Here is a 21,087-nt window from a genome sequence, read left to right as displayed (position 1 = left end):
CATGGTTAATTTCAGGGAAGTAGCTGGATACTGAAGGATGCTGGGAATATTTGGAATTGAAGCATAAGGAGTGTGAGAGTGTAAGCTGGATGAAGTTCTTAAGTAATTTGTTTGTAAGCTGGAGTGCCCATGTTCATTTTTTGTTTTTTGTTTTTGAGGCATGCTAATTTCAGTGTCACAGATGGTAAACATGTGCCAGATTTCAGGCCCTATAGGTGTAGGACAGTCCTTATTAAAAGTGTGTGCATGTTTCTGTGTGTCTACTTACAGTAATATACGCAAATATAACCATGTTCTTCCATCCTAAATAGAAACAGCAGACTCTCTGCCCTTGGCCTCTGCAGCTTTCAGAGTCCCCTGTGCTGGGGCACTGCTAATGCTGCAATTTAATATTATCTAGCTTACTCCCAAGTACAGAGAGAAAGACAGGTAAATGCCTTTTCAGCTCTCCAAATGACAGAAAAGGAGAAGAGTACAGGCTGCTGCAAATGAAGGACTTCAGTACCTTTGTGGGGAAGGTCAGAGACAAATGAAAATGCGATGCTCTTTGCTCCAAGATGTGCACAAGGAACCATAAGATTGAAACAGTTTTTCAGCTGAGCAGTTTTCTCCATTTCCCCCACTCTTGCACCAGCACAACTGCTTGCAGCTGTATGGACTGGGTGACCTGACCTGCTCTGGTACCCAGCTGTCCCTGTGATCTGCTGTAGACCCTATGGAGACTGAAAGTCTGAATTTTATCCAGAGCAGCCTGGGAAAGTCTGCAGGAAAGCCTGCACCACTGAGGCTGATGTGGAGCAAAGCACTGCTGTCCCTCAAACAGTAATAAAGTTATTCAGTATTATGAAGTGCCAAAAATTTCATGATTAGAAGGAGATGGGGTCTAAGAAAGGTTGTGAATGAGTGACTCAGAGTTAAATGAGAATTCTATTTCAAATCCCAAATCTTTTTTATTTTTCATATAAAGCCACTTTATTTATCTCCTTCCCCTCCCCTCTCTTCCCCTTGAGATTTTTAAAGTGTGTGCTTCTGGTCTGGATTTGACAGTTTGAGGCATAACACTGTAGACTGAATAGATTTGAATTAATGACTTTAGAAATAGAGTTTGACTTGAATCTGCAAATTCTAATTAAAAACTGTAACTGGTAAACTAGTTTTTGATTTAAACATAATTTAAAATTATGTTAAATCATGTGGTCATGTATCATGCAGGGAAAGTTATTTTTTTCTGCCTCAGATGAGATTTTTATGAGGATGAGCATGGCCTGAAGTGCTGTATAGCTAATGAGAGGCATTTGAAATAAAATGGAGGAGTCCATGAAAACAAGTGGAGTGTTTCACACTGCAGAGAAGGGAGAACTTGAACTATATGGGCTATAATGGAAAGTGTCACCTCTTCAAATCCATATCTGATAGCGAAGCTTGTTGTTCTCCTTTGGGTGTGGAATGAGAGTTTGACACTTCCAGAACAATGAAAAGCATGAGGAAAGCACTCACAAGTGGTTGTGCTTGACACTGCTCTGCCTACGCTGTTTTGACTGAAATCTTGCTGTATGCTGTGAAAGGAATTCACATGTGTGGGAGTGTTTCTGACAAATACATGTCTAATTTTGTTTGTAGTAATAACAAAGACATGACACAAAGGCTGATCCTTATCCTAGTTATTATTTGGTTATGCATATGGTCTTCGTAGAGCTATAACTTATAATAGCAGTTTTGGGTTGCAATAGACATTGCAACAGCTTCTGTATAGGTATGTTACTCATAGGCTGGATGGAAGAAAGATTGAAGAAGATTGGAGAAAGTACTTTTGCTTTAGCAGGAAATAGCTTTAATCAAAGCTGAGCTTGTTTTTCATTGCCATTTTGTCCTAAATACTGTAAGAGAAAAGAACTGCTGTAGCATAATTGTGTTTTTCTGACTATTATTAATGGCATTTCTTGCAGCAGTGGTGTTCAAGGACCAGAGTTGACAGGGACCTTGTGATGTGCTTTCTGTGCAGCTATGGGGCACCAAAGAGGGGGATGTTAAATGTTGTTGGTTTTTTTTTTTTTTTTTTTTTTTTTTAGTGGCGTGTGTATCTTTGTATTTTTTTGAACAGTCTCCTTTATGCTTTGGAGATTGCATGTTTCAGACAGGGGATCCTTGGCTGGCATTAACAAAGTTTTGCATGTTTTTCTCTCTCCAGGAGATGATAACAGAGTCCACTCCACTGCGTTGCAGGAAGCTCAGCAATCCTGACATCTTTTCATCTGCTGGCAAAACCAAGCTCCACCGTCAGCTAAGTCAAGATGACTGCAAGCTACGAAGAGGTAGCTTGGCAAGTTCTTTGTCAGGTATGCCATTTTGTAGAGTATGACACTTGGTTAGTATTAAAGAAAATTCAGCATTGTTGGCATAACAGTCATAATAAGAGATACTGGTAAGGTGACCTCTTGTTGGCAGGGCATACAAAATTTGATGTAAGAGAAAGATGCAAAAAGAAATATCAGTAGGGAAGAGTGGAAAAGCCTGGACTGAGCGTGAGGTTTTTTTATATTGTCCAGAGTGAAAAGTTAAAAACCAGGGTTTAATATGCAAAGTTAAAGAATGGAGTTGTGGAACTTTAGGTGACACATTGGTGTATTCTTACCCCTTTTAACATCAGCACTGAATGTAAACTTGCCCACTTTGCCCTTTTTTTTCATACTGGGAGACTGACTTTTATATCATGTTTAAATTACTATTTAGTTTCTTTTTGACTTCAAAAACATTGTAGGAAATTGTCATTCAAAGTAAAAAATCTTATTAACTTAATGTTTTTTTCAGTTCATGTAAAATTTGTTTTTTCTTGTGAACGTGATATTCAGCCTTGTAATTGAATTTAGTTTGTCAGCTGTAGAATCATTGGAGCAAGCATAGGCAAGTAATTAGCCAAAAATGGACCAAGTTCAGTAGTTTTCTTTTTTTTCAAAGTCTTTGTTACTGGGCTAGGGGCTGGTTTCACAACTGTTTAAAACTGATATCAGAGTCTGTGGTGCTGGAATAGAGCACAGAGAGCTGCATGATCAGTCTAGAATGAAAGAGCTGATATGCCCGAGTGCCACTGTTATTCTGTAGGGTTAAGTTGCAGCCCATTTCCTCCCTAATTAGGCTGCTTGCCTATTTGCATGTTAGTGCAAGAGCTGGGAGAGTTGAAAATTCTCAGTGGGAGAGAAAGAGGAAGAAGGTGAAACCACTTTTTTTGATTTATATGATTGTGAAAATACATCCATCTTTTATCAAGGGAAGATAAATATTTTCATGTTTGAGGTGTTAGGTGTAATAGAAATAAATAAGCAGTAAATTATGTGTATTTTATTTTGGCTTGGCCTTGACTTAGTGTTTTGTTTGTAGTAAGTGGATAGTTTTTGAAAAATGGAAACATTCATAATGTTTTGTACATGTGCAAGTTTGTTCTCCAAGGTAGGTTAATCACTAGAGGAGAACAGAACTTTATGAACCACACAGCTGTTGACTGACTTCAGTGGCCTAAGTTAATACTGTAGCTTTTTTTTTCCCTTTGACTAGAAGAAAGCAAAGTAAATAGGAGGAAGCAGGAAAACTGGACTGTCTGTTCTCTTTTAAAAATAATTTTTCTGTTTGGAGATTGTAATTTCAGAACAAGAAATTCTATATTCTCCAGAACCTGTTGGTTCATCTTGATTACTTTTCAGTCTACTATACCTGATTCAGGAAGGGGTAAAGAGCCTGAAAAAGATCAGTCTGAACCAAATGGGTAGAGAAAATGTACAGGTTTAGATGTGTATTTTCAGTGTAGGTGTTTGGAATGTGTGTAGAACTTGAGGCATGACAGGGAAAGGCTTTAGCTTTAAGTTCCATCCTTAAAATGATTCCTGCTAATTTTTTGTCACAGAATCAAATAAGTTTGAAGAATGCAGATGACTGATTGGCTGGGATTTGACTCTTGATGGAATTCTACCCTTCTGGATTCATGTTTTGTGGAACAAAAGGAGATATTGATAACCATATCTTATAGAGATTTAAATAAAATTGTTCTTGTCCTCAAGCATGGGTATTTTAGACTGCTGGATAATTATATTATTTGACTTGCTATTACAGGATATCTTTGTTAGTGCTGTATAGGGATAAATATAGCAATGTACATTTGTGTGGTTTTAGATCTCTGCTGATGAGTTGTTGTATTTATACATTATCTTGAAAATGATCAAGCCATGAAAATCATGGCCACAGCTGTAAGCAGCTTGAGTGGGACCAGGAAGAGGGTGCTAATATGTTGTGTCTCTGTTTGCTTGACAAAGTTGGGCCTGCTCATCTCTCACACACTTTGACTCATTCTGTTGGTGTATACTTGGCCCATTGCCTGTAACTATCACAGAAAATCAATCTTAACAAGTTTAAAAAAGAAAAAAACCACACCACTTCCACTCCACACCTTTCCCCAGCATCATGGCTGGTCACATTATGTGGCAGCCTTCCAAATATTGCAGCCACTGTTATGGAATGAATGTAATAATTCACATTTAATTCTGAGGTGCAGTTGAATTTGTAAACACCTTTCCGCCTCTGAGAGAACAAGTCTTTCTGCAGCATATTTGTGATTAAAGGTGTAGCCTTCCTGCTACTTACTGCAATAAATGTCTCAGTCCTCTGTGATTCCTGAGCATGTAGTAATCCATTGAATGCAAGAATCTTTACTATGGTTGGAAGAGGGTGTGTTATTTAGTCCCATAGTCCTAATTTTAAGGAACAGAGGTATTATCCACTTCCATTTTGCAATGGGGAAATTGCAGTACAGGGCTTGGCTGACCAAACTTACAAAGTAAGTCATGTGGAAGCTAATAACTGAACCCAGATTCACAGACTTCTTCACTTATGTGTTTTTAACCACAGAAATATCTTCTCTTTTTTCTTTGTGGATGACATTGTACATAAAAGGAAGCTGTCAAGCTCTGTGGAGTCAAAATATGACCTACTTTGACTTTGGTTCTTTCTCATTGTGGAAATTTACTGCTTGACATTTTTCAAAAACGAGCGTTGCATTGACTAGAAAATCAGTGTTGAGCAAAAAATATCCATCCATTGTTCAAAGCAAGACAATATTTAAACATACACTGTATTATGTTACAGCTGTGTGAAATGCAGTGCTCAGTGTTCCAGTGGTAGGAGGAGGTGGGGATGTCTACATGACCAAGCTACTTAGAGGAGACAATATTTTACAATTAGGAATCCATTTTCAGAAGAAATTTTAAAATTATACTAAGGAGGTTTTGCCTTCTTTTTGGGCATATAATGTTTCCTTTTTAAAGTGAGTGGAATATGGAAACGTATAAAGTGATAGCAGTTTGTTTTTACAAGGTGTTTGGATTTCCCCATTATCTCACAATGTAAAGTAGATTTTTTTGGAAATTGTTAGTTATCAAGCATAATGAATTTACAGGTAAGGTGCTCTTACAAATTTCAACCTACCAAAATCTTGAAATTGCTTTTTTTAATAATTTCTTTTTCTTCCCATGCAGTATTTGTTCTCAGCTTTGTACTTTGAACTTGCAGACTTGTTTAGAAACAAGCTGATGGTATTTTGATTTTATTTTTAAAGGAAAACAGCTACTTCCCTTATCAAATAGTGTCCACAGTGGAGTGGGGCAGACGCTGTGGCAGCCTCCTGGAGATACCTCCAACCTGGTCCGCATGAGAAATCAGTCTCTGGGACAATCTGCTCCCTCCCTTACTGCTGGTTTGGTGAGTGCCTCTGGGAATGAATACTCATGGTGCTTTTGGGTTATAAAAAGTCATGGGATCCTGTGCTTTAGTTTTTACCTTGTTTCCCCTGTTCCTGCTCAGTGAAAGCAGCATTTTGTTCCTGTGGGACTTTTTAGGCTACAGGGTGAGCCAGGAAGAGAATGTGTTCATCCTGCTTTAGACAGAAAGTAGGAGAAGATGTGTGTTGAAGAATCATTATATCATTGGAAGTCTAGGAGATATGAGCATGGTAACCCAACCATTTCAAACAAGTTTAATTGGGAGGCAGCTTTCTGAATATCTGCCTCTGCCTGCTTTTCTAGGGAATAGCTGGGGGGATGAATCTGAAAGGGATAACTCTTATGTCCAAGTAATTGAAGAGCTGAAATTGATACATGTTCTTCTTCGTGGTTTCTGTCAAGAGGTTTTGGTAAAAAACTTTTGGGAAAATATTTTCAAGGAATGTTGCATCTGCTAAATTAACATTTTCTAAGAAAAGAGTGTTCTGTATGGGGAAACACACTCAGGTGGCTACAGTCAACTCTGAACTGCACACAAAAAGGAACACAGGTTTTGTTTGTAAATTTTTCTTATTATCTATAAAATTCTAAAATCAGTGACATGTGAGGACAAGAAAAATCCAAGGGTAGAAAAAGACAGTTACTTGTGAGCAGGCATATATGCAACAGAAATTGTTGGTAAGTAGTAGATTAAAGCCAAAGTTGAATTTTTTTTTGCTGAACAACTATGTGCTATTTGTATAACACGTTTTACACAAGTGAGGAATTTTGGTGTGTGCTACTTATAGTGCTGCAAATAACTGGGTAAATTTATGTTTTATTGTAAGACTGCTTAGATGCAATGACCCCTTAAGTTAATTCTTTTTTTAAATTCTGGATAAAGCCCTGAGAATTTTTTGGGAGTTCCTAGACAGTTTGGCACCACCGGGTTATGAAAGGAAACTTAAATCTTTAAGGTTCAAAAAGTCACACTTTTGTGTTACAACAAATTTTGATTTCACAATGAAGTAATTGTGGTCTTGACATTTTCAGACTTGTTACTATATTGAAATTCTTCTGATTTGGTTTAATTGTGTTGTGTCTTAATTTGGTGCCTGTTCAGTGTTTGCCTTAAATTTATGCTCTCACCAATGGCTCTAAATTCAGTGGCAACAGAAAGGGAGAATGCTCACATGAACTTGGCTATAAGTATTTATCTGAGAGGGATTAGAAAAAGTAATATGTTAAAACACAGGCCTGTTCTCTAGAGGCAGATAAATGCCTTGAAGCTTCCTAGCTTAGGTTAATGAAAATAACTGTGCTTTAAAACAAAGCACTAATTCTCAGATATTTAATTTGGAGTACTAGGCTGTTGCTTAACAGCTGTGTACAGCTCAGCAAGCTGCAGATGTTTGCATGTTACAATTCTGCATATTACTCATATTATATCCTGTGTTTTCAGTTTGTCAAGGCAGTGTTTGTGCTGTCTATCAAATGTTCTGATCTGAAACACAATGCCAATGAGTTATTTTAAAATAATTTAAATTTCTCTGTTTCCTAAATAAGGCAGAGAAATTAATTAATCTCTGAATCCAGGTTTTGTTCCTCTGTGATGGTGTTAAGGTGTTGAACAATATGGTCACTTTCCTATCTCTGTGTATTCTATGATGGGCTGTATGTTTCATTACAGTTGCACTTAATTAAGCCTAGACATTACAAATTTTTATGTGAAGTGGGTTTCAAAAGCAGTGACTAAAGAACATCACAAGATGAACACCTAATTAAATGCAGTGAGTCCTGAGATTTTGGAGCCACTTACATGTTTGCAGCTGTTTTAATATGCTTGTGGTATTGAAATACGTTTCACAAATTAGAATAGCAAAAGGTCTCTTGCCAGTATAATTAATCTCCTTTGAAGAACAGCTCTATTAAGAGATGAGTAAGTTCAGTAATGCAGAGTGTCATTTTAATATGCTAGCGCTGACTGCTAGAGCATTTAATTCTTCTATTATTTGTTATAATACAGTAGTTGGATAGCTAGAGAGAAGTGGAATGTGATTTAGGAAAGCCAGGAAAGCTGTGTGCATTGTTTCTGCTTCCGCTTTCTGGGTCTGCAGGTGTCAGTAGATTTTGCTTTGTTAAATTTCTTTGTGGCATTAAGTAATGTGGTTTTTTTTTTTTGATTTCTAACCACTGCTAATCCTATAGGTTGTTTACTGTGCTTGAATTGCATTCTTTCACTCTTTAAAAATATTTGCAAAGTTAAAAGGTAAGTTAACAATAGCAAATCTAGAGAAATAAGTTTTCAGCTCCTGAAACAAGCCTGATAACTTGGCTATTTATCAGCAATGACTCCAGAACTGGGAATACATAAAATTCTAACTTGCTAAACTATATAAACACAATTTATTGTTGGGCAGGATCTTTCAGCTTGTACATGTGTGATAATCTGGATTAATGTGCCTGCACAGCAGTTGCCACTAGGTCCTTGACTTGAGAAAGAAGCCAGGGCAGAATGAATGCTGAGTGCTGTCATTGTGGAGTGGAAGGTGTTGATCTGATCTGTGTGCCTTCTAAATATATGTGAGGATTTTAGAGGATGACCTTCAGTTCATCATCTACCTTAAGACGAATGGCTCTGATCCTATGAGATTGAATTCTGCTGGGGAGTATCCTATTTAAGACTTTAAATCCCTAAGATAGCTGAGGAAGTAATCAGAGGAAAACACATAAAGCATCATTGTGGGCAGCTCAGTGGGATTTCCTGCTGTCAAGACCCAAACACACTAAAAAAACTGGGTGGAGGGAATATGTATGGAGTGCACATTTAAGGAACAGAAGGGTAATTTTATGGAAGATTTCTTTTGACTTAATTTTGGGTATTTATCTGAGATCTTATCCTGTCATAAAAAGAGTTAGACCTTGGACTGTGTTTTTTTTTTTAAGGGATGTAATAGAATTCTAGAATATGCTGAGTTGGAAGGGACCCACAAGGATCACTGAGTCCAACTCCTGGCCCTGTGCAGGACACCCCAAGAGTCACCCCATGTGCCTGGAAGTGTTGTCCAAACCCTTCTGGAATTCAGACAGCCTTGGTGCTGCATCTGTTTCCCTGCGGAGCCTGTTCCAGTGCTCAGCCATCTCTGGGTGAAAAACTCCTTCCTGATATCTGACCTAAACCTCTCCTGACTCAGCTTCATCCTGTTTCATTGAGTCCTGTCACTGGTGATGCAAAAGATCAGTTATGTGGGTGCATTCTCTTATGAAATAAGGCATAGAGAACATCAGGGTTTCTAATTTTAGAAAGGAAAACGACCTTGTGAAGAGATGGCTGTGATTGTTGTAGAGGTAGATTGGGAGTGTCTTTCTTGCAACTGTTAATTTTGACAAAACACAATGTGAATGAAACTGATTGTCAGGACCAATGCCATAATAATAATATTCCATAGTGAGCATTTATTGGTGGGCAAGGGGTGACCTTCTCCTCGTTTCTATTAAGGGCAGGATGCTTAACTAGAGCACTACACTAATGCTGAATATGCTTCTTTATTTGTGAAGACTGATTCTGTGTGTCCCATGTCCTGGCCCCTCACAGAGAGCATCTCAAGCACCCTCTCCAGGGTTTTGTGAAAGAAACATCTGATAATGTGCAACCCATTAATTAGGACTACATCTCTTATGCATTGCTCACCATCTAATGCCTGGAAAAGTCTGAGATGTTCCAGGAATAAGAAACTGTGCATGTTCCTTCTGCCAAGTGTGGCGATAGGAAAATGTTTGAAGAAGCCTGTCAGTGGAAAGTTAGATATGTTTGTGAAAGAAATTTTGAAATTCTTTTTTTAATACCTACAAACTTGAATTTTCTGAGGTGCTTGCAGTACTGAACTGAAACTTGTGGCACTCCTTGAACTGAAGAACTGCACATAATTTTTGAAAATGAGATTGATGGTTTCAGGTGGGTGGTTGCAGCTCTATTTAGTGTAAAATTTTCCTTATATTCTGGGATACATTATGGGATGTGGTCAAAGCTGTTTCTTCATCTTCAGAGATGAAGGCTGCTGACTGTGCACTTGGTGCTCTGTTAATCCTCTGATGCCAGACTTGTAAGATTTCCTTGTAGGGTCAGTCTTCACAGGATAATTTCAAATGCCTTAGGGTTTTACATTTACTTTCAAACAGAGTGAAAGTTGAAACAAAGTGAAATAATTGCATGTTCATTGTGATTGTACACAGTGCCAGAGTGTTAATCTTTCCCTCATCTTGCTCTAGAAGAAATGGTTAAAGACCCAAGCCTCTTAGATTTTGAATAATGATCTGGAGGGTAGAAAAGCTCAAATGCAAAGATTTGAAACAACTCTCAACTGAAGTATCTCTGTGGAACAACACTCAGTATGATTTATTGTGAACATTCAGTTCCTCAAAGCTGTGTGGATTAGGCAATGCTGAGTGGAATGGGGAGAATGGGTCATTCTTGTGATGTTGGGGCCTTGGCTTGGCATGTGCTGGGAGCTGGGAACAGACAAACCTCCTCACACTGGGGTGTGGTGCCTTTGATTGCCAAGTTGGGGTATGCTTTTTAGATGTAGGAGATGATATTGAGTTTTTATTATCTAAATTTTTGCTCCTTTTTTAAAAAATTTATTTCATATTAGATATATATTAGGAATAGAATCAATTGTACCCAATATATAAAGTTCCCCTAATAGCACATTTCCTTTGTGCAGGATGCTGTATATTAAAAAGAAAATTAAAATGTGTTGTTCCTGGCTAATTGGCTACAGGTTTGAGTTAGTGAGTGAGATTATTACAAGGTGGGTGATTGCCTTTGAATGCCTGTGGAAGTGGAATGCAAAGGCTGTGCTTTCCTAAGCCTGTGCAGGGCTCTGTGGAGCTGGGTTGCCATCTGCTGGTGTGCTAGGGCTGGGGACAGGAACCGCGAGCTCCACGATCCAAGTGAGTTTCTGTCAATAGGCGTTAGAACCCCAGTAACCATCAGTGATTTTACAGCAGGGCTCTGTTCTTTCCGGGACCCTGTCCCACAGCAGCCCCTTGTTAATAACTGGCCTTTTTCTTCAGCTGGAGTATGAATTCACTTTGTAATGCCGTGCTGTGGTTTGCAGCATGCTTTTTCTGGTAACAGAGAGATGATGGTTGGGACATTTACGAAGAAAAAAAGATTAAAAAAATAAAAAATATTATTTGTAGCCGATTCTATAAATAAAATCGGGAATTTTGGGTGGCGGCTGCGTGAGTTGCGCTGCGGCCTCTGGCCTGGCGGTGGCGCTGCAGCCCCGGGCGTCTCGCGAGCCGCGGTTCCCGCCGGGAATGTCGGCCTGGCTGTGGGACGGGCCGGGGCCGGGGCTGGGGCCGGGGCCGGGGCCGGGGCCGGGGCCGGGGCCGGGGCCGGGGCTGGTTCCCGCAGCTGAAGGAGACCTCAGTCCTGTGTTGTTTGTCAGTTCAGTACGGGAATCAATAATTCAAGAGGCCTGGTGAAGTGCAGTGGAGCTAGAAGTTCCAGCTTCAAACCCCCTCCTAGTTACAAAGGGAAATTCCATCTCCGCAGCTCCTGCTTGGCCCCCAGCGCTTTAATGCATTTATTATATATTTATTTGTTATATCCTGTTTATTATTTAGCATCTCTGCGCTATGCAGGCACCTGGGCAGTGGCTGTTAAACTCAGGGATGAGGCCTTGGAAGGAATGGGGTGGGCAGACACCAGACACAGCATCTGCTCTCCCACCACACCCTGCATCCACCAGTGAGGTGCGTGCATGGAGCTTAGAGTTCCACCTCCTCACAAAAGAATTAGATAGAATCTCTTTTAATTGAAAAATACAGCACTAGTTCAGCGACAAATCATTAATGCCAGTTGTGCACAGTGCTACCTCCTGTGGATACTTACTACAAATCTAGGCATTTAATCTGATGGGAAAACTTCATTTACGTTTGTGTCTTCTAAAACACACAGCTGCTCTTTTCCCAAAATGTTTTGTCAGGGATAATGTTACTTTTAGTTTGCATTTTAGGTGGTAACATGTTGACTATTTAAATGTTGCTCAATACAGATAAAGATAGTTTTGTTTAAGAATAGTCCTGAAAGTCGTGGGTGATGAAGGTAATAAATTATTTCTAATTTCTTATTAGGGAGTCAAGAACATTCAATACTTGACTGTACAAGTAGGATTTCATATTTTTATGTTGATAGAAAAGGAAAAGACAGCAAGAACAATGGCTGCCTGAATGAAGGGATTTTATTACTTTATGAAGGTATGGAAATTGCATTTTAAATTGGCAGTTGTAATAACCTGAGTTAGGAAGTAAGTGGATTTCCAAATTAAGAACCACGTGTGAAGTCTAAGTTTATGAATACTAATTAGATATTTGCATGGACGTATGCTGCAGGGTCTGTTGGGGAATCTTTGGGGACATTATCAATTTTGGAATTTGGATAGGGCCTGAGAAAGAAGAATGGAGCAAGTTCTAGACATTTAGCAGTGTTTAGAGTGCTTGCAGAGACTCACCTTTGTCACAGCTTTTAAGGTGTCTCTGGTAGGAAACCAAAAATGGATGTGCTGTGACTCTGTGTTTTCTTGATAGATTCAGGACACTTGCTTCACACTGGCATCCAAAACTGGTAGTTCTGATTGGTTTTTCACTAGAAAACTTAATTCTGAATAATTCATGTAAAGAACAGAAAATTTTTGTGATAAATTCTATACTAAAGTTATATTTACCATATAGTGCATATTACTAAAGCACAGTCAGCATCTTGCTCTGAAGAAACTTCAGCATATTACTTAAAACACAGTCAGCATATTTTTGCTCACTTCAGTTAAGTGAATTCCATTTTGGAGTGGACTCATTGGCTTAAAGGAGGTTTTTATATTTGAAAGAAAATGTGAACACCCTCCTGTGTAACCTGAGGCTTGTCATTGTAGGAAATATGAATTCATAAAACTTGCCTTGTGATAATTGTTAGGCACTAGACTGTCAGTTTGAATGATTGCAGTTCTCATTATCTTCAGATGCTGCATGTTATTTTTTTTGTCTGTGAATATGTTGAATTGATTTTTGGCACATGCAGTCACTTCTCTTCCTGACAGCAGCACTATTGTAGGTGTAAAGTGAGAAACTGCTGTAGTGTGCATGGAAAATTAGCTGTTTTGCTTGGGGAGCTATGGGGAACTTAAAATACAGTTATTCAGACTGTCTTGAACACACTCTGTGGAAGAGTGAGGCTTTGTTCCTGGAGTGTTCTGTGGTTCTCAATGACCTCTCTATAAACACATACTGATGTACACAATAAAAGGTCTGGGTTTTAATTTAAAGTAGTTGAAAATCTGCTGTTTTATTTCTGGCAGATATTTCCATAAAAAGGCACTCTGAGATGTCTGCATTTAGTATTTTAATATGGCTGCCTTCTGTGGCTGGTAATACTTCTTGAAATAGTTTCCTAGGATGTGATAATAGGAGGATGGGTCTTAAAACATGAAATTGTTTGCTTAAGTTTCAAGCTGCTTTCTTTCAGAAATGCAAACTGTTTTGAGCCTTAGGACATTTATAAGAATCCCCTGTAGCATTTTGACTGAGCAAAAGCTTTGGACGTGCTCAGTAATTAGTAGCATAATCCTCCATGTTTGGCTGCCACTTTTTGTTTGGTCTGTTTCCCTGCACTGTGTCACTTTGGTTTATCCAAGCCATGCAATGTGTCTGTCCAACAATCCTTTTCCAGCCCCAGAGACACAGGGATTGTTTATTTTACCACTCTCAGGACAGTGGGAATACAGAGGTTTGTGTGCATCCCCTCTGAAGAGCTGCAGCTCAGAATCTTTCCTAGGAGTTAATCTAAAATCCTTATTGCCTCGAGATTACCAGGCTGGGAGAGGTGAAATGTCTTGGCAGAGATAAGGGTAGCCTTGTAAGTGAAACACAAGCCTGGGACTTATGCAACATGCTGATATGTGAACTTTGATAAGCTCAGGTACAGAGAGGTTCAGTCCCTTGGTCACCTCAAGAGCTGAAAGTGAAGCGTCTGTGAGATTCTGTAAATCTCAGTTTATTAATGTTTAGCAGATGTTTGCAGCTCAAATGGATGGTGCTGTGGAATAATTTAATGCTGCAGTCACTGTATATAGTGTGCCAGGATAATTTTCTTATTTCTGACTGTATTCATATTTAGATTTTCAAGTCAGTTGTTTAAGAGCTGAGGCATGCCGTGATGTCTTACCTGCCCTTGCTGGGTTATTATTGCTAACCTGAGCATTTCCACATTAATTGTGAGTTTCAGACTCTTCCCTGGTGGGAACTGCAGAGTCCTTGTGCTGTGAGAACATGAATTCATGAGAAGTATGAAGTCAGAATAACCAATATATTACCAAGCTTGATTTAGAGTCAATATCTCTAATTCTTCCCTTATTGTGGCATTTTGGATTGATCAGAATTCTTTTCACTGAAAGCAGTTGTGGCCAACTAAGTACAAATAATGTAAAATTTGCTGAGAGGGCGCCTTACTGACTGAGGGGCTTCTGCTTTTGTTGTTTATTGCAGTGGCCAAGTGTCCATTAAATAAACAAGATTCTGTGTTCATCATGAATATAAAACACTGTCATGTTGAAGCTATAGTGTGAGTAGGCAAAAATGTGTCAGTGTGAACTCTCAGCTATTTGGCAAAGGGCAATGTTTATAGAAGAGGATTGAAAGATGTGCAGGGTTTCAGATCTGTCATAAAAGGATGTGAAATGTAATTAACCTAAAATAACCTTAAAAATATTTTTAAGCCTGATAAATTAAATGAGCTGTTGAGATAACTTAATGAGAGATTTTAATTTTATACCTTAAATAATATCCTATTAAAATCCTGAAGATTTTGCTTTGTGATGGAATCCACTGAGATTTATATTTTCACAATGACCTCATGATTCAGTAACATTGTTAATATATTTGGTGCATACTTGAGGGGGAAGGTCTAGGTTAATGGCAGCATTTATTCTTTAAGTGCTTGAAGCCACAAAGCTCTAATTGAAGATTGGAATGTTCAAACCTCATTATTTTAATGTGGTCATACAGTATAGTGACACTTAAAGTAGTTTTATGATGAACTCCTATGGCAGGGCTCATAATTTGTCCATGAAAACAAATTATTATGTGAAACTTTGAATTAAAATTCTCTGCCTTGGAGTTTAAATAAAACATGAAACTTCAGGTCTAACATGGTTTCTGTATTTGTCTTTGCTCAAATTAGCAACAAGCATTTGCATACCTTTAACGCAGAGAATTCTGCTGTGAATTGTTTACACAAAGTTACGGTGCATGCACTGAATCTCTCACACAAAGCTGCCTCAGTAGGTGCAGTGTGATGTTTTTGTTTCAGGTGGTTAAGCCTGCAGAGGTACTTTTGGCAAATCTGCATCTCAAATTTTCTAAATATTGAAAGTAATTGGAGTAATTTAATGGATGAGCTGTTGTCAAGGAAAATACATGCAGTGCTTATCACAGAGTCAGGAATCCAGGGCTTGGAGACAAAGGTCGGAATGTTCATTCCTGCTTGCATTTCATCAGTGCTGCCAGCCTTGGTCAGGGCACTTTGCACGCTGGGCTGCCTCCACTCTGAGCTCGATCCTTTTGAGACCTTCCCACCTCTTCCGTGTTCCCAAGCTCTCCTTTCTCTCCTGTGTTCTCCCAGAATTGTTTATTTTTCTCCACGACTTTCCCTACCCCCAGAAAAAACCTCCTCACAGTAAAATTCAGTTCTTATTTCTTGATGATAGCCAGAAAATTCTGGCTAATTGTGAATTTGGGCTGCTTTATGCACACATATACTTCTACTGTGACCTCTTTAGCCCCTCTCCACGGTCAGTTCTTTGGGCTGTGGGCTCCTGGTCTGGCAACTGTGAGCACTGTAGAGTTGTATCTTGTATTGAAGCTCAAAATTCGCACTCCCCTTTTCTACTGTACAGTTTCCAGTTCTGGTACTACCTTTATTTCTTTAGTATCTCCTTGCTAAATGAACATTGTTCTGAGTCATGAACACTGTTCATTTAGCAAGCTCTTTGAGTATGTTCAAATGACAGTAATGCAACATAAAAGTCAAATTTGTGGGTGTTATTAAATCTAACAATAACGATTTGTTTGGTTTTAGGTAAGGTTCTGATGTTTTGCCTTAAAATTCATCTATCAAATATTTTCTTTAGAAGAAAGTAAAATGTAGAGTGTTAATGAATTTCAAATGCAAAAATTTCTTATCAAAGTTAATTCTTGAATTTTATTAGAATGAAATAGGCTACTGAAAGGGAAGTTTGGCAAGATAAATGATTAGGTGTTTGAAAGGAAAGAAGAACAATGTTTAATATGGCAAACATGCAGAACTTTCTGAATGGAGAGGAAAAGAGCTATGTCAGCATTGCCAGATCATATTGATCAGGTATCAGCATCAATCCTGATTAAACAGGCAGCTGTTTAAAGTGGTGTTTTTGACAGTGACATCTTTTATTTTCTGTATGATTACTGGCCTGCTGACATGTTTACTTTCTCAATATAATTTACATTTTGTGTTTAAAATGTTGCTGACTGAGAAATTGTTGAATTATGCAAGGCAGAGTAAAAAGAAAATCAGACCTTCTTATTGCTGATATGAACATGTATGAATATCAGGTAATGCCTTCAAACAAACCAGTTGATTTATGTAGCAACTTAATTCTAGGAAAGCACTCTAATAAATTGAATGGCTTGCTTATCTTCTTATTTTTTTATGATAAAGGTGATTTAGAAATAATTTTATATATATATATATATATACACACACACATACACATACATATGTATATATGAGATTTAAAAAGAAAATGGCTGCACGTGTTTGTATAAATAAGAGCTGTTGAAACCCTTGGGAGACCCTGTTCCATGTGGTTTATTGTCAGACAAATCTGTGGTATCAACTTCCCAGGGAAAGTGTGAAGAATGGATTAAAAACAATTTAAGGGTGCTTGGCTATTAAACTTGGGTCTGCAATGAAGTGATAGATGTCCCTTACAGTTCTAATTGCTGAATTTCTCTATTTTTCCATAAGCAAAAGGTGAACTGCTCTTCCCCCTGGCTTACTATAAATTGCAATAATTTCAAGGGAAATGTATGATGGTGCTTAGTTTCTTCAGTGGAGTACATTAATGATGCATGCCTTTCCATCTGCTTTGGATATTTTTTTGTCCCATTATCAACAAGGATTTTATCATCAAGCTTTGCCTCCATTGAGTGCAATCTCCATCTGAGAATAGTCATGGACAGCTGTTTGTAATGGTCAGATCCATTTTTCTTTGCACATCAGGAAACATCCCCAATAGTTTGGGTGTTCAGAAATAGGTAACCACTATTTTACATTCTGGAGCAAGCCATGAAAGGTTGTTTGAGCTTCATTTTGTGTCATGGAAAAAGGATAAAGTTGATTTAACTCCATTTCACCTAAGCTATATTATTGAGCTTATGCTTTGTAGTATAAGCTTCTGTTCTGTGTTGAATCCCCCAGTTCAGAGTAGTGGGAAGCATATAATAATGTTTCACTGCCCATAAGTGTAATTACTACAATACTGTATGTTTTACAGATAATTAATCCCATAAAATGCTCAACTTCTGTCATGGCTATGCTGAGGACTGCCTGTCTCATTCACATGCAGTTCTGTGTCCATTATCCTGTCCTCAGACTGTATGGGAAAGATTTTGGATGGGTGGTGCTGCATGTTTAAAGCCCCTGCTGTCTGCTCCCTTTTGAAATAGGCAAAGCACACACCACCAAGCCTTGAAGCTTGGGTCTAATTAAGATGTATTAATTGTGCATTGCAGGGGATGCTGACTGCAGTGTGGTAAGGAGGATTGGGCACCCTGGAACAAAATTTTAGTGGGAGAATTTACTTGCTTCTGTGCAGACTGGGCACATGCCATGATGAGAGCAGACTTTACATGTTCAGTGATGGTTTCATAAGACAGATCATGCTCCAGCAAAGATCCCATGGGAGGAGGAGCTGTTTGTGTCCTTAGCAGTGCTCAGTTCTGGTTTAAAAGGTAATTAAAAAAAAAATCCTAAGAACTGAAATAGAAATAGAGGTATGCAAAGCTAAAAACAGTCAAAAAACAACCTGCTTTGAGTTTCAAAAAGATGAGCCAATTTAGATAGAGAAGCATGAAGAACAAGGAACATCAGTGAAGAGATCTGCATCTTTATAGTCTTCACAGAACTGAACTAAGGACCACTCCTTTAAGGCAGCAGAGGAATGCAGAGTTCCCCTATTCTACCTATCAATAAAAATTAAGAATGGTTAAAAGAAAAACAGAATGGTGAGGAACAGACCAAAGTAGGTTGTTAATTCTGTGAGTAAAAGGAGATAATGACACAGCTTTAAAATAATTCAAAGATTAAATGTGTGAACTACTATTTGTGCTGTATAGGCAATTGCTTAAAATAGTCTGAGGACTGGAAAATGGCAAATTGAGTACCAGTATTTGAAAAAAGGGATCCATGAGAGATTAATGGAGTTAGAATTGCAGATGTTCCCTTCATGCTGTAGGTGCCTAAATCTTAATTCCTGTGGGTGTAATTTACCATTTGGTTGCATTAACACGGTACATGCACAGAGCAGGTCATTCAGATCACCCTGACAGTGCTGACCTCACTGTTCATTCTCTGTTAGAATTCATTTGTCATCAGTGGCTTTACTTTTAGGTCACCCATTCAAATAATGGAATCATAGAATGGCTTGTGTTGGAAGTGACCTTAAGGACCCTTTTGTTCCAACCCCCTCCCATGGGCAGGGACACCTTCCACTGGACCAGGTTGCTCAAAGCTTCATCCAGCCTGGCCTTGAACACTTGCAGAGATGTGATATGCACAACTTCTCTGAGCAACCTGTGCCAGTGCCTCCCCACCCTCATAGTGATAATAATTTCTTCCTCATATCTAATGTTATATGCATGGCTGTTCTTTTGACATAGAAAGGTCATATTCCCTAGCAATTCTTCTGACAGCTACTTTTAAAAATTCAATTGATTGGCAGGTTCTTAACCCAGAAAGTTTTGCTGTTTCCTAGAGATACATTTTCTTTAGAAATGTGGTTTTCAGTCAAGCTGTAAGCATGGAACAATTCAGAGCCTGATGTATACATGTTTACTTGATCAGCAGAGACAGTCATTTAAACAGCCCAACCTCTACCTCTCCCATCCAAAAGCTCCTAAGAACTCTTCTCAGAAGCCACGGTGATTTATTTACAGCATTTTTTTTCTATGAAAATCTCAATAATTAATTCTTTAATGCTATGATGCTTCACTACTTGTTCTTTGAAAAAGCTGATACAGAACTGAAATAATTATTTTGCCTTGGACATTGTCCTAGCTGCTCTGAAACCTCCTTGATAATCTGCTTACTTGTTTGGCTGGGCAGGACTGGACTTTGGCTTGTCCTCTGCTTCCTGTTGCAAAAGCAGCTTTGGTGGCAGTTCTGAGAAGGAAAGGGAGCTGCTAGCGTGGGAAATTCAGGAGCACAGGACAGAGCAAATCAACTACAATCAACTGATAATGCTGATGTCTGATAACTCAGAGGTATATTTAGAATGCTGCTGCTGTTTTCATGTTTGTCTTTTGTTGTCCATTGCAGCTCACACTTTCATTTAGTTGCTTTCTACTTCAGTGACTTCGAAGGAAACCTAAGGAGACAGGGGTTTCTTCAGCTTCATTAACTATTCTGGAAAGAGCTTCTCCTTGCCTTGAATTCCACCTTGCCTGTAGACATTTGTGTTCTGCTATGAGATCATTCTGTCAATGTAGGCTTGTTTACTTTACAACTTCAGCAGTTTTGGGAGGCTCCTTTCAATACTGAAACATCCACCTTTTGCACTAACAGCAGCATGAGACTGTGAATTACAACTGATGATTGTCAGTGTTTCCTTCTTCTAGGAAGACCTAATGGTTTGGTAGAATTGAATTCTCTGTTTTCTAATGTAGTTTCCTGTGTTAATTGGTTTCTTGCTGGATCCTGTCAGCCTCACTGTGATACCAGCCTTCTGAGAAGCTTATTTTGTGGATGCATTGAGAAAAGGCTCTCCTCCTTTGATGGAAAGAATTTTCTCTAGGGACGCTGCCAAGTCTCAGAAGACCAAGAAATGATATGGTTTTGTATATAAGTGTAATCAAACTGGCATTCATGATCATTTTGTCTCTTTAGAGCAGGAACAGCTCTGTAGATGAACATATATTTTTGGCATTGGCTTTAACCAAAATTGAAAATAATGGTATAAATGATCCTGACTGCCAGAAACACTGAACAGTAGTAGGGAGTCAAAGTTTCTCCAATTGTTCCTTCTTTCCTCCTAACTTACAAGCTGCTGGCCAATTTCATCCAGGCTTGAAAAGAATAAGAAATGTCAAAAATAACTGTAATTGCAATAGTATAAGAACTGGAAAGCGAGTGGGAGACACCCCCTCACATTCTCTCAGTGACAGTCAGTTTATTGTTGTTTTTTGTGGTTTGGCAGCACTGGTTGACACTCAAATATGACAGTGCTGGAATAACTGGGGGAGATGCTGTCTTCAGCTGGGTGGAGACCAGAGCAGGAGAGCCAGAGTTACCTCTGTCAGGGCTATGGGAAGGAGCAGGAGACAAAATGACAAACTCAAGTCTGTAAGAAACTGGGCATCTTTAGTCCTTATTGTTGAAGAAGCAGCTTGTTCATACTGAGTAATGAAAGAATCTGGTAACCTTCTGTTTGCAAGAACATGGATGTTCATGACCTAACTCTGGGCAAGGTTGGGAGGGCAGCTTTTGAAACACTTCCCTGTAGCCAGTTTGGCATGTTGCTTTTGCTGTGGGAGGAGTGGTGGGATGCTGCTCCAGCAAACTGAAGATCTTTCCATGTGGTAGCCTTTGCAGTGCCCTGTGTTTGTCCCAGCCTGGGGCTGCACTGCAGGGTCAGCACAAGGAGTGATGGATGTAAATCTGGACTGTAAATCTGACCTTCCAGAAAGGAGGGAAGGGAACCCTCATGGTTTGCTTGTGCATATTGGAGCTGAGCATGCTTGTGGCATCATCTGCAGTTTATTTCTTTGCTTTTCACTACTAACAACATTACAAAAATTAGTATTCTACAAGCTTGAAAGACAGACTATTATCTAATTGGCTTTTGGTTAGGAGGATACTGATTTCTAGGTCAATGTAAAACAAATGAGCATTTAAATTGAAGAGGAGCAGCTGTTCCAAAGCCCCTTTCCACAGTGCCTGGTTTTGTTAAGGATAATTATGTCTAATTTTAAATTATGATAGCTTTGAGTATTGAGCTTTGCCTTGTTACATCCACTAGCTCATTCTCCT

General features: G+C 38.8%; 1 protein-coding gene across 5 annotated transcripts in view; it reads left to right on the top strand.

Moving 5' to 3' along the window:
* Positions 1 to 21,087, top strand: part of MAST2 (microtubule associated serine/threonine kinase 2) — a 186,871-nt gene that overhangs the window by 18,303 nt on the left and 147,481 nt on the right. For 4 of the 5 annotated variants that reach the window (XM_074545874.1, XM_074545875.1, XM_026790387.2 and 1 more), the window contains exons 2-3: positions 2,189 to 2,336; positions 5,600 to 5,742. In XM_074545874.1, coding sequence (XP_074401975.1) covers positions 2,189 to 2,336; positions 5,600 to 5,742 — 291 coding nt within the window. Of the gene's footprint in view, positions 1 to 2,188; positions 2,337 to 5,599; positions 5,743 to 19,215; positions 19,323 to 21,087 lie in introns of those variants that run through there. The other variant, XM_074545880.1, reaches the window with a different exon arrangement.

Source organism: Zonotrichia albicollis, chromosome 8 (genome assembly GCF_047830755.1).
Source record: "Zonotrichia albicollis isolate bZonAlb1 chromosome 8, bZonAlb1.hap1, whole genome shotgun sequence".
Classification (NCBI taxonomy): domain Eukaryota; kingdom Metazoa; phylum Chordata; class Aves; order Passeriformes; family Passerellidae; genus Zonotrichia; species Zonotrichia albicollis.
This window is presented reverse-complemented; position numbering and strand designations above follow the sequence as displayed.